Genomic DNA, 14,500 nt, shown 5'->3' with positions numbered 1-14,500 from the left:
GTGCCAAAATATTTTACTGTTTCACTTATGACAGAAGTGTAGAGCTAGTGAACATGTTTCGAGCTTTGTTTTAAAGCACCGAGTTTTTAGCATTAGAGCTAGTTTTTGACATACACTATTGGATTGACAAGAGTTGTTTCAAAATTGTTTATGTCAAATTAACAGAGAACTATTTACAATAATTAGGCATAGCTTAAATTGTTAATAATACTGTGTAAATGAAATGACTTTCATGGAAATGAAACAGAAAGAAGAAAGCCTGAGGTTCGAGAGAATTAAAAGTTTATTTTTCTACCTTTAAGAGTGGTTGCAGATGTCTGCGTATGACTAGAGTAAAAGTGGTTATGTGCTAGAAAAGTCAGTAGCTGAGGAATAAACACTAATTATTAAATATTTCATTATCCTTAGTTCTAATTGTAAGTGCATTGTACTACATATGTACAATTCATTCGTAAACATGTAAAATTTAAACATTAGGCCATAGTGAATAATTATTCCTGTTCTCTAAGCTCCATGTGTCAGCATGTCATTGAGAAAACTGAACTATTGTGTAGAAAGAAATAAAAAGCATGACAGTGAATAGTTGGATAGATTAGTATAACCCAGTTGATGATGCAGTAAGTACATTGTGATTAGAAATGTTTTAAAAAATGCTGGTGTCTCATGACAAGCTCACGGTTCATCATTTTATATATAACCAAACCAGCGAAGATTCTCTTCATCAAAATGAAATATATGCGTGCACAAACTTTGGACTGTTTTATTGCTAGCCCATTACCATCTCAACATCTCAAAACAAATAAATACGCTGATAATACTAGTGTATGGGTAACATTCACAGATCTGCCAGTTGCTTCGCAATTATGTTTGGATAAAACAATGAGTGTCAGATGATAAATGCAATCGATGCCTCGGATGTTTAATAATGGTTTTGGTTGGTTTGTGGCAGAATTCCGCGAATAGAATGTCTGATCGGACACCAAACTGGAGTCCGAGTAGGTCTGCAGCTTCCTTTAATAGTCCTGTAAGTCCTCCGCGCCATCGCCAGTCAAATAGACCGACTAAACTTCTCTCAGATCTTGGAGTTTCTTATGACGAAGACTTCATACAGGGAGAGCATGTAACTGCAGGTACCTGAAGCATAGTGCCTTACTGATTTTATTATTGCTCTTTTACATGCACCATTGCCGGTGTTCAGTAGATTTTGCCTTTATACGTCCTTTAAAGAGAATCATACTGAGTGACAATAATGTCTTTTAAGGTCAAAACCTTTTCTTATTTGGATTTGTAGAGCGTTTCCATGAAGGCAACGATGAAAAGTATCTGGCTGTATTTGGAGATTTATCTTTTAGTTTAATCAGGTTTGTATTTGCTGGTAGGCTGCTTTATGTCTGTTAACTCTTTCACTACTGCGCTAAATTCGCTACTTTGACCAAATTAATTCAAACTGATTTTTGAAAATTCAATATACCGCTAGTATTTATGCAATATCTCGAGAATCAATACAGATATAGTTTTACTGTAGAAAGCATCTTATTTAGAATAAAATCCATTACAAGATAAGTACAAAATTGTTTCGTGAATCCCACTCTCGCAAAATTTCTGACGTTTCCTTTGCATTGAACGAACATGGTAATTTTCTTTTTGCCATGATGACAGCGATCTGGTTTTCTCGTTTTGAAAAATAGATAAAAATGGGATTGCTTAGCAAAAAGACTTTCGATTGGCTGCACATGATTGGCAACAAAGCTGTTTCATTGGAGTAAAAATTTGATTGGCCTAGCTAATTTGTAGACCTTGTAATGAAAAGAAAAGTGAAACCCTATTGATTAGCCGATTCATCGACTGAGGGTCTGTACTTCTCTTACCTCAATTGCCGATAGGTCGGCGCACGGTAACGAAAGAGTTAAATACTTAACCCATCAGTGCTTTGATGCTATGGAATGTGCAAGATCTGCGCACCTTTTTCCCGCTTCTGTGAAATTGAACTTGTCATGCAGTCAGTGGTGTTACATTAGAATTTGTTAACTATGCTGCCATAATTCATGCATTTTATGGGCAATTATGCTGACGACATTGCATGGTCTAAACCATAGAGTTACTGTATTACTGTTTTTATGGTCATTTGCATTTTTTTGTAGTTTGTTAACACAGAGAGTGTTGGCCCACCCGTGCATGGTGTTTCGTAATCAATGTCAGTTAAATACTCGAGTTCATATTGGCTACAAGCTAACCCCTTGGTCTATCTTCAGACCAATGCACAGCATCTACAAAAACCAGGTACAAGATGGGTACACCCCTATTTTCAATTTACGGTACTGAACTAAAGCTATTGCTATTGCCCAGGTTTTGGAGTTTATGGAGAAGATTCTAGCATATACAAGGAAATTTATTGTAATAAGACTTTGTATGCCTTACAACCATCGCATGAACCGTTAATACATTGCGAGACAGTTAAACAATAACTGCTACAATCTACTGAGTATAAATTGCAAATAGCAAATTAACTATACTGATCACTATGGTTACACTATTTTTCATATTTATTGTCTCAATAAAAAATCGTCAACAGTTTTAAGATTAATTTGCATTTTTTCTCCAAAATGGTGTCATTTTGAAGGCATTGGCAATATAGCGCATATCGTTAATTTTGTGACGTAACCTAGCTTATAATTGACCCAATAACAACGCTAGCTTATGATAAAATTGGGCTTTTTGAGCTCATTTTTCTCTGCGTTCAGCCTATTAAACATCCTGTAACAAGCTACAAGTTAAATAGTTTATCTACCTTTCATAAAAGACAGAGATTATTTTGAAGGCTAAATTGAGAGATTAGTGGGTTTTAAGACACCCATCTCTATAAATCTAGATCAGACTGAACATCTGCAACTTCCGTCCCTAAAAAGCTAGTTTACATCACATATTTATGGGCGGAGCTTGTTGTGTCATTGGCGACGCCAATATTGAATAGCTGTAAAACGCCTTCAACAACAAAAATGAATGAGCGTGTCTGATTTACCGATGAACAAACAATAAAAGCTGTTCGTGGCCGTTATTGTTTAATCCATATTTTCATCAAATATGGTAGCGATACCAGAAATAGACTATCTGTTTGTCATTCTTTGGAAGTAAATATGGCAGAAATGGATGCGATGTTATTGAAATATTGCCAATATTTCAACTCACAAACAAACCCTACATTCTTTGAAACATGTAGCTGGTTAAAACTTAGTCAACTCTGCTAAAATAAATAAGTTGAACAGCTTTGTAAGTAGCTGAGACAATAACTGCACCTAATTTTGGTGGTATAATTTATGATAGTATGTTTTTTGGAAGTTTTTTATTTAAAATTATTTTTCATGCAATTAGTTTTTAGTTATACATACATCTTGATCAAATCATTATGTTGGTTCTGATACTAATAGAGTTAGTGGAACATCTGTTGCAGGGAATATTCGCTATGTGGAAGGGCATTCAAAATGACTTTTTGTTAGGAGGCATACAGAAGTCTATTGAAATGGTGGTTGCTGAGAACAGCTCCCTACCTATGTAAGTCTTTTTAATTCCTAGCACATTTGGTGGATACTTTGAAACTTTTATGATTTTAGTGTTTTATAAATGTTAATCACAAAATGACAGACTTATCATTAATCTTGTAACAGTTCGGATCAAATCTGAAGACCATCTGCTCCCTAATGATTTCGCCATAGCATGATCATATGCAAATGCCCGTTCTTTCAGGTATTTTTCAAAGTTTTGATTGACTGCAGTTTCTCAAACTTTGAATTCTTAACTGACTTTCACACAATGAACTCCAAGGTTGTACTGAAACATAGTTTGAGCTTTTTACTGGTTTGGTGTGAAGAGGAGTAATTCACAAAAACAATCACTGTGTTTCCATGCTTCGAATCGGTTAGTAGTTGCTTCCACTCCAAATCATAGAAATGTTCAAATCAACACTTTCGACGGAATGTCGTTCGCTGAATTTGTGCGAAACCGTTTGTTGTGAGAGTACTATTCGACCTAGAAATGCTCTCTACCGATGGATTCAAATCGATAATACTTCGCTAAGCTCCAGATTCAGCATTGCGATCAGGCATCCTGGCTTGGTTTGTGCAACTATTTGACTTACGCATGAATTGAAAAGTGACCATGGGTCGAAAACGATTCTATTTTAACAAGTTTTGTTTTGCTGAATATTTCGAAAATCTTGAATCGATCTATATATTGCTGCTCTGAATCATTGCTACGGTAGGATGTGAGTTTATCGGCAGTGGGCAACTCCGAACCCATTCAAACCATGGAAAAGCAGTGATTCTAACTCAATCGTTTCGGTACAAAGCTATGAACATTTGTTGCTTTGCCTAGATTTTAGGCAGCAGTTACTGATTAGGGATCTGAACTGTTATGTAGGTCAATCTGAACTGTTATGTAGGTCAATCTGAACTGTTATATAGGTCAATCTGAACTGTTATATAGGTCAATCTGAGCTGTTATGTAGGTCAATCTGAACTGCTATATAGGTCAATCTGAACTGTTGTATAGGTCAATCTGAGCTGTTATGTAGGTCAATCTGAACTGCTATGTAGGTAAATCTGTATTATAATATAAGTTAATCTGGGCTGTTATGTAGGTCAATAGAGGAAACAGAGCGAGGAGATACCATCAATACTTACTCTAAACATTTGATGTTGAAGACCATCAGCTGTATCATAACTACCCCATTGTTATGCGCAAGCTATACACTTTGTGTCCAGGTATTCTGTTCTATTTCTGTAATACTTCTTTATGCTCTTTGCATGCTGAGATTTTTATCAATTTTTTGAACTTGAAGTATTGTTTGTTGGCGTATTGCAATCCTAGTGTTGTGGATTTTTTAAAGGAGCATTGGACTTCAAATAACATGGATTTTCATGTCATTCCTGTTTAGTGTCAATATGCTGAGGCGTTGAACATCTTTGTATCTGTTTTCAGAGATCGAATTTACCTGCAGATTATGTTTTTTGTCGTAATGGTTTAGAGAAATGGGATGTATTGAGAGACGAGACTTCAATTTTAACTGGCTTGTATACCTCCTAACTCTAAAATCATGCTAATTTATTTCAAGCTTTTTTCAATGATCATGAATAGATTGTCATGTCTGACGGCGTCCATCCAGACGTCGATGACCTGATGATATGTTCAAGTAAAGATTTATATACCTTTCTTAAAAATTATGCTTACATAAAGCTTTAGTAGATATCAGAAAGTATCGGTATTTCTCTATCAATTGCAATTGTGTTTGATGTTTGAGGTGATCTGACTGCCAAGATGCTTCAATATTAATGTCAACAAAACTTGATCATGGTTAATGCTCAGGTCAAACGAAGTGCTATTATGTCATCTATAGTCGTGAAGAGACTGACAGAATAGAGACGCGTAACGCTGCACCTTGAATGCATTAGCTGAGATCAACTATAGCCATGATAGCAACTAGTGATGTCATAATCACACTTTCTCTTGTTCTGAGCGTTTTAATCACCATCAAGTTTTGTCTATTTTAATCTTAAAACATCCTGGCAGTCAGATCACCCCAAACATCAAAAACAATTGCAAATGATAGAAAAATGACGATACTTTCTGATAAAATATACAAAAATTTGGTGTAAGCTCATCTTTAAATGCATTAGTTTATTGTTAACTTATATAATCCAGTGAGCTTCAAGTCGCACATCTAAACACACCTTTTACAGTCAACCAATTTTACAGACGATAGTTATATAAATAAACTCTTCATTGCAGAGTCAGGTGGTCGTCAGCGATGCCAATTACTTGGGAGTATTTTCAGAGGCGTACCACCGGCTGGTTTCTTCTATATTTGCGACTAATAGGTGCGTTAATCTTTTTTACCTGTTATATTATCTACACCTTACGTTCATGTGTTAAATATGTCGTTTCGTATGAATATGTAACTTTGTATCCTACGTTGTAGTTTTTGTAATGGCCAGAAGCTTTGTTGTTAATCTCCTCTTTGTGATGAGTGTTCTGTTTCAATTTTCTATTATTTGTATGTATTGCCAAATCTCTACCTACATAATTAATTTGTTCTGCTGTTAAAGCTGTTTTTATTGGGCCGAATATTCCTATAAAAACACATTATAATTAGTTTAATTTGTTCCATAGCTCAAAAGCTTATGCTTAGTAAATGCTACCACTAACTGCACATGGCGGTAAAATACGTACATTATATAAAACTACATAAAAACAGACTAATATGTAAACAGCTGCATTAACAAAATAATCACTAAAATAAAGGATTTCTTATTGCTACTTTACCTTTGAGACATGAAAGCAAAAGAGTGGGTTCAGCTTAGGATAAGAGGTAGAGGCAGCGATAGAGGTGGAGGCAGCGATAGAGGTGGAGGCAGCGATAGATTTAACTTACTCTGCCTTGAGTGACTCAACAGCCAAAAAACTATTTCGGCTCAAAATTGACATGGAGAGTTGAAATTTAACACCCTGTTTGGAAGATGAGTACTTACTAACCACCAAAACAATCATGATGTTTAATGCAGCAGTTTTTGAAATATGGCCATTTATAAAATTTGCCGAGCTTTACCCTTTGCGATTCTATAACACATTCGTTACACCAAGAAGTTTGTTCTCGGAGTTGAATTAAAGCTCAGTGTGTGGTTTTTTACTAATTGGAGAATTATTTCGAGATAGCTTAAAAAGATCAAGTTTTGAGCACATATACATGTATGTTTACCAATCATTATAATGGTTTATAAAGTTTTTTTTAGATTTCATTTTTATTTTTACTAACCTCTGTATTTTGACTTGCTAAGATGTTTTGAGAAACCTCAAAAGTTCTATGTTGAAAATTATTTCAAGTAGGGAGCAAAATATTTGATGTAATGTACCATCAAAAATACTTGGAAAAGCTTCACTTTATATTTATTCATATTTAGAGTTGCTCAACCACATTTGTTCTGTAATACAGTAGACGCTCGTATAACGTAAATAATCCGTTCCAGGAACGTTTTCGTTATAGGGAATTTACGTTATAAGAACATTAAAATACATGTAAATCGCCTAATCCTTTCTAAGATCTTTTTAAAGTCACCCCTCTGCATGCAAACAAGGAAAAACTTTACTTGACTCTTTTAATTTGTGGGCTGCACTGTAACTGCAGAATTATTGGTTTGCATCAACAACTTTCTCCTTTTCATGGTCAATCTCACCGGTTTTAAAGACCATGATTGCAGTAAATTTACAAGTTGATAGGAACTGCACATTTTCGATGTTCATTTACAACGATTTGCTTATTTTTCTATACAGCAAAGTCTATTCTGCAAATTACAGCTAATAACAAATATTTTGCGCATCTACAATAAGGCAAAACAACAAAATATTTTTACTATGAAAAGCAGTCTACCTGTTCGTTGTCTATTACGGAAAATTATAGATCCTATTGGAAAAGTGGTGTTTTCGGTTACATTAAAATTTAGTTCGCTCACTGGAAACCGAAACTGATGTTGTTTGTGTGTTTGCACTAAAGTTCTATTCATCTGCCAGTTACCGAAGTATAGTGACCGCAAATTGACACTATCCTACACTAGGAAGTGTGTGTGACTGACTTGACTTGGTAGGCTTGCGTGTTGACTTGCCTGCCCACATAGGATTTGTACGACGAACAAAACCATACTGGTCACTACACCTTTCATAAATGTGTCCACGGAACCATTGATATGATATGTTGCTAGAGAGCAGTTGTAGTAGCCTTTATTTATACATGTAGGGGTCATGTAGCATGGTTACAGTATAAGCATGTAACGTAAGTAGTAAAGGCAGAGGGCAGTTAGGGTTGAGGCAGTCGGCCCTAGTAGCGTAACTCATAAGAAATTTGGAAGGACTGGTTGGATGCAGGGAAGGTGCATCACTAGTTTATAATCATTGTCAACACAATGCTTAGTATCTATGTAACCATGACAGCACAAGAAATCAGCGAGTCAAATAATTTCTTACTCAACTGGAAACACCACTTTTTCAATAGGATCTATAGTTTTCCTATTACTATACAGTTTATGAACAATTGCACAGCTATCCTATTCGCCTCTTTGTCGACACATTCAGCGATCTGTTACGATGAACTAGAATGCCACCAAAGTTTTATATAATAAATAGTACACTAATCGCACGATGTTCTTTCTTCAGCAAGTGCGGCGAAATAAACTAACATTCAAATCGATTTTGGAAACTCGCCCGATTTGACGCTTTACGTTATATAGAATTTTTTACGTAGTAGGAAGCTAAAACTTTACGTAATTTTTTTCCGTTATCTGGAGTTTACGTTATAGGAGGTATACGTTATAGAAGCGTCTACTGTACAGTCATACCTGGACATATGAGCTCAATGCCTTCTGAAACTAAGCTCGTATGTTAATTTATTTGTGTCTCAAGGCATTATTTTCTATATAAAATAACTAAATACACATTGATACGTTACCATACTATGAAAAAACCACCTAAAATAGGATATTACCAGAGAAAAACATGTTTTAATTGTTGTAATTCAGAACCTACGCTAACAAAGTAACAATAACCCTTTTGGTTGTTGAAATATGTAATAAAATGTAACATTACTAGGTATACCACTGGATGGAGTTTATACTTTCGAGACAGTTTCAGTCGCCATCAGCAGTCTGACACAGACTTGACAGCAACATGTTTAGTACACTAAACCTTTTTGATGCTACGTAACAGACACTTTGAATTTAATTTGAAATACATGTCCGTTTTTGATTTGGCACTTTTTGTCTCGCATTCACTAAAACTTGTGATTTGTGATTTATTTTCATCAACAAAATTAGTTGAGCAAAAGAAAAAAGCTGGAGGAGTGATGAAGCCCATAATACGCAATAGCAAAGCTAGTCGTGGCGTTGGGCTTGTCGTCATCGGTTTTATTCACATATTAAAAGATACAACCTGAGTTCTCTCTTGAAACTGGCCACTTTCTCTATGTCTTTAATAGACTTAGGGAGTTGGTTCCAAAAAATGGCTTGTTGGAAATCCACCCTGCGATGGCCTGCACGGGAAGAAGATTGTGGGAGAATTAGACAGAAATTTGAGAATCGGGTTTCATATATTGTGCGAAGGATGTAATTACAATGAAATTCTTGATGGGTTAAAAGTATAATGCGGTATGAATATAGTGAACTGATAGGTAGTATGGATGATGATTTGAAAAGAGGTTTGGTGTGGGTGAGGCGAGTTTTTAAAAGGCTGGCTAAAAACTTTTAGCCAACCTTTTAAAAACTTTTTTCAAACTGATTCGAGTAGAAAGATCGAGTGATGCTGATCTCGAAAGTTACCTCTCGCATACTTCGAAAGTTACCTCTCGATGGCCGTATAGCGACTATCGAGAACCGGCTCGTATGCTCATACTATAGTTACTTGTATCTCAAGGAGGAAACTTGTTTGAAATTCTACTCATATCTCGATTTTCTTGTGTGTTGGGGCACTTGTATGTAGAGGTGTGACTGTATACAGTTTGTATAGTCTTGTGTTCACTCAGCTATGTCAAATTCAAATTAGAAGAGCTCAATCTAATCGTAAGTATTGCATGTTGCAGTGAGACAAGCCATCTACTTCCTCTCTACACTCTTGTGACTCCGATCGTAGTTGTTAGCCTGGGTTCCTATGTGATTCAGAGTATGGCTAATGCTGCTGTACAGAGGCAGTATCAACAGAATACTCTTCACCTACAGGACACAAACCATGTGAGTTGTCAGTCCTCTGATATGCTTACGACGTGAGCATAATTGAAGTATTATTTATTTGAATACGGATTATCTGTGGAAGTGAGTATGAGATACAGGAGCTATTGTAATCGATTTCTTTCTAATTATGAAATTCAAGTTTCATGCGCAAGTTCTCTAAGAGCACCTCACGCCAACCATGTTTGACAGGGAATTTGTTTGTTTTACAATAGCCATCTAATGACTCTGTAACGAAAAAGTCATGGTGGTTCTTTGAAGTAATTTTGTTGTTGTCAAAATTTGCTCTGAAAATGGATACGCAAGACATTAAGATACGTAGACATTGATAATGTTGTCAAAGTGAGTGGCATATCTGTTTTTTCATAGAATAACTTAGCTACTGGTGTATGACAATGAAATACTGTAAAACCTCTATTTAAACGCCATGGCGCTCTATTTTTCAACTCTTCCCCTGTAGTGATGGTCAAATAATGATGGTGTTCAATTAGAGGTCTTATGTTAGTATCAAAAGGAGCAAAGAGATAGTTTCATAGAAATTCTTGACTTATTCAGGAAATAGAAGGGTTGCCTGACTTTGACAATGTAAGTGAACGTTTTATCGAGGCACCACGAAATATATATTTATATGGTTGTAGGATGAGATACCTCTAGTGAAAACCCTCTATGACAGATATTACCCTCGGTTGCTCGCTGCGTTTAGTGGTCAGCTGTTATCTGATATCTTCCTCTATCCTTTGGCTACAATCACTGGCCGACTTATTCTACAGGGCACTCGCACCATCATAGATGACGCTGATACAGGTAACTTCTTGCCACCCACTCTGTTTGCTAAAAACAAGTTACTTTGAGGTTTTCTCTGACAGTTTCTAAATCCATTTATTATTTTATCATACTATAATTTGATCAGTCTCTTCAGCTACGTGTATATAGCCATTGGTCCTACCAAATGCATGGTGTTCTGTTTTCATCAAACCATTGAGCTGCCTAATGGCTATGAAAATGCAATCATGGTCTATAAAACCAGTGAGATTGACCATAAAAAGGAGAAAAGCTGTTGATGCAAACCAATAATTCTGCAGTTACGGTCCAGCCCACAAATTAAAAGAGTCAAGTAAAGTATTTTTTGCATTCCTTTTTGAACGGATTAGGCAATTTACATGAATTTTACTGTTGTTATAACGAAAAACTATTATGGGTTATTTACTTTATAGGAGCGTCTACTCTATTTATTTTTGTGTGATACCATATGTAAAACATTTTTTTTTATAAAAATGATCATGGATTAACCAAGGAAAGCATATCTATCTTCTATCTACATGTATATATATATATTTCTCAAAGTATGCGGATCTGTCTGTCATTCTAGCTGTAGCGCATGCTGATTATTTTACTAATGTGGCCACGCGTTACGATGCCCCTGTTAAGAAATATTTTTCGTTAGGTTCAATTACTATATCTGGGGTCAAGGCCAATTTTTCTCACGGGGACAATTATATTGTCGCTGTATCATTGTATTCAAAGTTTTTGTGGATAGCTTCTGGTGGAACAGTAACCTTTTATATATACGCACACGCACACACTTCTATGCAAGAATTGGTATTATTAATTCTACATATTCAGGATTTTTATTTTGTTTTCTCAGTTCGTATTAATTGTATCATTACCGAATCATCTTTTATTGTAATCGTAGCAAAACCGACCTAATTTAGCTATTACTTGCTAATTATTTCACATTTACATCTAAACCTTTTTATAGTTGTTTTATTTTTTTAATTTATTTGACCTGCACGAAAATTTTTCTCATGATATGAAGTTTAAAAGTTGTTTGACAAAGTTTGAAAACCTTTACAGTTGTTTTTATTTTCTCTTCAAGTATTTCAACCACACAAAACACTTCTCTCATGATATGTAGTTTGAAAGTTAAAATGGCAAATGTTGTTATATGTTAAATACAAATCAATTTTCTATGCAAAGACTTTTTTATTACCCGAGTAACGCCGGGTAGTACAGCTAGCATTAAGGTCATTGCACGTACCTACGTATAGTTACTTGTGTTAACATAGTATTTTGGTTCTACATTTAATGATGATGATTTTTACCAGGGGATAATTGCATTATATAATGACTATTGGTTTCTATACCACTCTATATATGTCTATATCCTACAATATTTTCACATGCCAACGCTGAAATGAACTGAAATCATATAATTGTATATCAAATAATTTTTGATTGTAATCGTAGCAAAACAGACTATATTTACCCATTACTCTAATGATTTCACATTTACATTTAAACACCTTTACATTTATATTTTTCCTTCTAATTTATTTCAACGAAACACTTCTTTCAAGTTATGAAATTCTAAGCTTACAGTTGTTTGAAAACTTTTACAGTTGTTTTATTTACTTTTAATTTAGTTGTCCTACACAAAACCATTTCCTCATGATATGTAGTGTGAAAGTTACAATGGCAAATGTTGTTATAATTTAAATACAAATCAATTTTCTGTCCAAAGACTTTTTTATTACCCGGGCAACGCCGGGTAGCACAGCTAGTATTTATATAAATCTCAGTGTTTGTATTTTTGACTTTTTGCGCACCCGATGTCCAGTTATAGTGATAAAAGTGTAGCAATGACAACTCTGTAGTGCCGATAATTTGATCTTGGAACTTTCCGTTAAGACGACACGCTAACCCATTAAGCTACATGGCTTACAATGGATACATTGGGCAGATAGTCATTATCTAGGTTAAAATTCGCATTGCGACTCTGTGTTACGTGCAGTGTCGCTAAAGCTTGCTCTCACGGCTTTTATTAGGAAGTTTAGTAGTACGTATCCTAGCTTACTCAAATTAGTCAACGGCAATTACATTACCTGCCACTGTTTCTAAGCTGTTTTTAATACCCGTGCAACGCCGGGCATTCTGCTAGTATAAATATTCTTCACTTAACCATGTTATTGTTATATTAAAGGGTGGTTTATCTGATTTTTTAAATTTGAGTAAGGCTGCCTCTTGAGCTGCTAAATGATAGATGGTTCAATATATGAATGGAACTCAAATTTTTGTAGTCAACCACCTTTGTTTTGTTGTCATATGTTCTTCTGTAATAGCTCACCTTGCGGTCATGTCACTAGACTTTACTTATATCTGGCAGGCAATGCAGTTTTACCCTTCACGTCGAACTACTCCGGTGTGGTTGATTGCTTCAAGTCTATCATGAGGGAAGAGGGCTTTTTTGGGCTCTACAAGGGATTTGGAGCTTTGATACTGCAGTTTACCGCTCAGGTTGGTCTAGTCAAAAATTTTCTGGGTCATATCTAACAGCTAATTGCCTGAGCATTTTTTTCATCATCCAAATATGTGCATAACCATGTGGACTAAATATATTGTAATTATCGTGTTTTTTTGTGGTCGCAGTTTTATGATCTATTTCCGTACTTAATCAATATATAAGGCGTACCATATTATAAGACGCATTTCAAAATATACGTAATAATACAACAACAAAGGCCAAATAGTGAAATTAGTCAACTTTATTGCATGGAATGGAATATTCACTCTTCCATTTTTCTGTCTATCATTCCGGGTTCCTCCTTATCATTGTCTGAGTTGAACTCGACAGCTGGTTGAGGTTCAACATTGACCCCAGTTTTCTCGAAAGCTGTGAAAATAGAGGCTGACTTTACCTTAGTCCATGCGTTCACAATCCACCCGCATATGATGGCGCAACTTGCTCGCTGCTGCCTCTCAGATTTAACTGAACCTCATAAACGTATCACTTTAACTGAACCTCATTTTAAGGGGTTCTTAAAAAAGGACTTTGCAATTAGCATCACACCCTTGTTGTATGCCTAGCAGAAGTTTTCATTGTTTAGTGGAAAATGGCCACGAAGTGATGGCTATAGTGCGCTCACTAAAGGCACACAACATATTTTTGAACTCAGTCCAAACAGAGGGTGCGCAGGGTTAAAGGGCGCACAGTCGATTTAAAAAAAATTAGGCTTTCAAGTTGTGTGAAAAAATGGTTGGTTATAAGGAGCTGGTCTCCATGGGTATAACCATATGAATTATGATAATACATGAGGGTGGTGTAGGCAAATATCGTCATTGAAACATCTTACGAATACGTGTCATAGATCTGTCCTATTTTGTAGGCAATGATACTGAGAGGCACTCATTTGCTCTATGAGCGAATAATGGATGATCGTTATCCAAGGGTACCCCGGCGCACTCTCTACACTCCCACAGCCTCCCCGTCTACCTACAGTAGCGTGACGTCTCTTAACACTAAACCATAGCCCGATGCTAGCCTAGCTTAGCATTAGCATTTATTCTCTTTTTATCAGCTCAAGTGCTGCACTCTAGATTGTAATTTATCTCTTGAATGCTATTTGTTCTACCAAAGACTAACTGCTAGTTTTGACTGATAGTACACATGGAGTCATTTATGCTGGGACAGATTACTTTTAAAATACCAATGATACACGCATTACAGAGCTTTTTGCAGAGGATTCGTGTTATTACTGTATAGCCTTTCAATGACCTATATATTATAGCTTTGCAATGACCTCTTTGCTGTGAACTCATTTTGTGCCTCCATTTTGTAATTATATTTATATTAAAATAAATGATATTATTTTAAGATTTGCATTTGTTATTTAGAAAAAATAATTTAATTTAGTTTATATTTTAAAACATCTAATATTTCGAGTAAAAATTCCAAAATTATATCA

The 14,500-nt window shown here is 35.5% G+C and overlaps 1 protein-coding gene across 1 annotated transcript; it reads left to right on the top strand.

The window, feature by feature from the left end:
• The first annotated feature begins 512 nt into the window (after positions 1-512).
• On the top strand, positions 513-14,411 carry LOC137393768 (mitochondrial outer membrane protein SLC25A46-like). Its single transcript, XM_068080458.1, has 10 exons — positions 513-1,130; positions 1,292-1,361; positions 2,142-2,280; positions 3,449-3,549; positions 4,634-4,757; positions 5,782-5,870; positions 9,614-9,761; positions 10,397-10,562; positions 12,922-13,052; positions 13,922-14,411. The coding sequence occupies exons 1-10, from the start codon at positions 926-928 to the stop codon at positions 14,063-14,065; spliced, it is 1,317 nt and encodes a 438-aa protein (XP_067936559.1). The 5' UTR covers positions 513-925; the 3' UTR covers positions 14,066-14,411.
• Positions 14,412-14,500: the final 89 nt, after the last annotated feature.

The sequence above is a fragment of the Watersipora subatra genome, chromosome 4 (assembly GCF_963576615.1).
Source record: "Watersipora subatra chromosome 4, tzWatSuba1.1, whole genome shotgun sequence".
Taxonomy (NCBI): domain Eukaryota; kingdom Metazoa; phylum Bryozoa; class Gymnolaemata; order Cheilostomatida; family Watersiporidae; genus Watersipora; species Watersipora subatra.
The sequence above is the reverse complement of the archived record's forward strand: the minus strand, read 5'-3'. Positions and strand labels throughout refer to the sequence as shown.

What these genes read in the sequence shown, in the direction of transcription:
- LOC137393768 (XM_068080458.1), top strand. Translation starts at nt 926, where the DNA reads ATGGTTTTGGTTGGTTTGTGGCAGAATTCCGCGAATAGAATGTCTGAT. An exon ending in GAGAACAGCTCCCTACCTAT is followed by an intron (nt 3,550 to 4,633) that starts GTAAGTCTTTTT and finishes GCTGTTATGTAG; the next exon opens with GTCAATAGAGGAAACAGAGC. An exon ending in GCTATACACTTTGTGTCCAG is followed by an intron (nt 4,758 to 5,781) that starts GTATTCTGTTCT and finishes TCTTCATTGCAG; the next exon opens with AGTCAGGTGGTCGTCAGCGA.